General features: G+C 32.3%; 1 protein-coding gene across 1 annotated transcript; it reads left to right on the top strand.

Moving 5' to 3' along the window:
• The first annotated feature begins 310 nt into the window (after positions 1–310).
• On the top strand, positions 311–2,677 carry LOC106693934 (uncharacterized). The gene is made up of 3 exons (XM_014443565.2): positions 311–410; positions 471–1,259; positions 1,449–2,677. The coding sequence occupies exons 1-3, from the start codon at positions 311–313 to the stop codon at positions 2,675–2,677; spliced, it is 2,118 nt and encodes a 705-aa protein (XP_014299051.2).
• The last annotated feature ends 214 nt before the right edge of the window (positions 2,678–2,891 follow it).

The following is a 2,891-nucleotide window of genomic DNA, read 5'->3' as shown; positions in this document are numbered from 1 at the left end:
ATAATCTCTATAACAAATCCATTACGCTGCTTAATGAGATCTGTACTATCATCAATATTTGATGTACTCAGTCTTATACTTAGGAAATTTATTTTTTACTCTCTGTGTGTCCCTCGTTTTGAATACTCAGAAACCTTGATGATATTATTCCTATAGTCGAAAGCTCAAATAGCTTGTGAATACGCACTTAATTTACAGTTGAAGTGTAAATGTTTATGTGAACATATCTCAAGTTTTTATATAAAATAATTATTCCTGATCAACCAGTGTTTGTGACTTAAAACACAGTGTTAAATAAAACAATTTAAAAATGTCCCAACGAGGTTTAGTTAAAGCTCACCACAATTTAGTAAATACAGTGACACAATCATATAATGATTTACAATCAGAGGTGGTCGATAAAGAGCAATGTCAGAGGTGTTACAATGTTTGTAATGATACAATAGACTATTTTAATACAATTTTGACAGATCCTAATACCACCGTTCAAGTTCGACAAAGTGTGCAAGCAAACATAGCAGTTCTTTGTTGGTACAGTAATCAGTTTCTGCAACTTAGTGGACAGGTAGCAGGTGGTGATTTAAGTGTAAATAATCAATCTATTAAATGGCAAGATCTCGAGAACGCTTTTTCCAACAACATTGAAACAGGATCGATAATCAACCGCTCTTACACTGACTTGAGAGATTTTTTGAATGTTTCTAGAGACATTGTCCTGGATAAAATCCAAGAAATGCTGGAAAACGTTGCAGGTATTAAAGTAAACGTTGAACTATTTTGCGAATTCAGGAAAAATACATCAGTCGAAGAAGTCAAATCATTCAACACCAAAAGTCGAGCAATTTTACCTGCAACATCTTTAGCTGAATGGTATACAGACTTTGTATACGAAAAAATGTTAAACAAGGTGGAAGAATTTAATCAAAAAGATTCAGGGTGGAGTTTGACGGAGATTACCAATCTGGTGGTAACAATGTCAAAATACACACCTCTGCAAGGAGGGACTTCAACATTTGTGAGGCTTCCTCGAGATATCCAGATGAAACGAGCTGTTCTCAACATAGAAAATTTCGATGAGTACTGTTTTCTATGGAGCGTCGTTGCTGCGATTCATCTTCCTAACACTGGACATCCTGAGAGAACATCGGCGTATCCTCATTATAGTGCTGTCCTAGAATATACAGGTATTAAATTTCCTATGACACTTAAGCAAATCCCACAGTTTGAAAGATTAAATGATTTAACAATAAAGGTATATGGTATTGAATCTCATTTTACAAAGAAAAAATCTGAAAAAAGTATTATAATTCCATTATATTCAAGTAAATATTGTAAACTCAATAGAAAAACAGTCCATCTTTTAATGTTACAAGCTAATGTTAATTTAAATATGACAAGTAATGAGTATAAAAATTATGAGCCTATATATCATTTTGCTCTAATTAAAGATCTTTCACGATTAGTTAAAAGTCAGATATCAGCTTCGAAAAGCAAATTATTTTTTTGTGATCGATGCTTAAATCATTTTAAACTGGAAAAATCGTTTGAAGATCATAAAAAAGACTGTTTCGCATTAAATAAAGTTCACATGACGTTTCCGACTGAAGAAAATAAAATTTTAAAGTTTAAAAATTACGAGTACAAAGATATCGTACCATTTGTTGTCTATGCATACCTAGAATGTACACTTGAACCTCAAGAAAATGCTAATTCTGACAAACATATACCACATAGTATCGCATTTGATCGTTTTTGTAGTTATAATAACAATTTATCTAAATTTGAACTGAATCGATCACAAACCTGCATCGAGTGGGTTGTAGAAAAATTAGAATGTTTAGCATTAGAAGTCGAATCATACTTAAAAAATCCTGTTGCTATGAAACCTCTGTCGAGACAACAAAAAGAGAGTCATGAGCAAGCAACTGTTTGTCATATTTGTGAAAGGTCTATAACTTCTGCTACAGATAAATGCTACGATCACTGTCATTTTACTGGTAACTATCGCAGCCCACTTCACTTATCGTGTAATATAAATTATAGAAAATCTCACACTATACCAATAGTATTTCATAATTTATCTGGTTACAATTCCCATTTTATAATAAAATCTTTATCAACCGTTTTCGAGGGTAAAATTACATTATTACCAATTAATAAAGAACATTATATATCTTTTACAAAGTATGTTGGAAATACATCAGTTTGCTTACGTTTTATAGATTCATTCAGGTTTATGGCTTCTAGTCTTGACAAATTTGCATCTAATTTGAATGATTGTGATAAACAGATTACTCAACAACATTACAGTGATCCTGAAAAATTTAAATTAGTTACTCGAAAGGGTGTATTCCCATACGAGTACGTAACTGATATTGACAAACTTAATGACAAACAGCTGCCTGATCAGGACTCGTTTTATTCTAAATTATCGAACGAAGGTGTATCTTATAATGATTATGCTCTTGCTCAATTAGTCTGGAATAAATTTGATATTAAAACATTAGGGGAATATTCAGATTTATATTTAAGAACAGATGTACTACTTTTAGCTGACATATTACAAAATTTCAGACATAATTGTATGGCTACCTATAGCTTAGATCCTTCACATTACTGTACAGCGCCGGGACTTGCTTTAGATACGATGTTAGAATATACAAATGTTGAACTCTAGTTATTTACCGATTCTGAAATGATGCTATTTATTGAAAAAGGTATCAGAGGTGGTGTATCTCAGTGTACAAATAGGTATGCAGTGGCCAATAATCGTTACATGGGATCCAGCTTCAATCCTAATAAAGCTGAATCCTATTTAATGTATTATGATGCGAATAATTTGTATGGTGCTGCTATGAGTATGCCGCTACCAAAAGGTTCATTTGAATGGG

The sequence above is a fragment of the Microplitis demolitor genome, chromosome 10, assembly GCF_026212275.2.
Source record: "Microplitis demolitor isolate Queensland-Clemson2020A chromosome 10, iyMicDemo2.1a, whole genome shotgun sequence".
NCBI lineage: Eukaryota > Metazoa > Arthropoda > Insecta > Hymenoptera > Braconidae > Microplitis > Microplitis demolitor.
Note: the sequence above shows the minus strand (reverse complement) of the source record. Positions and strands in the feature narration are given on the sequence as shown.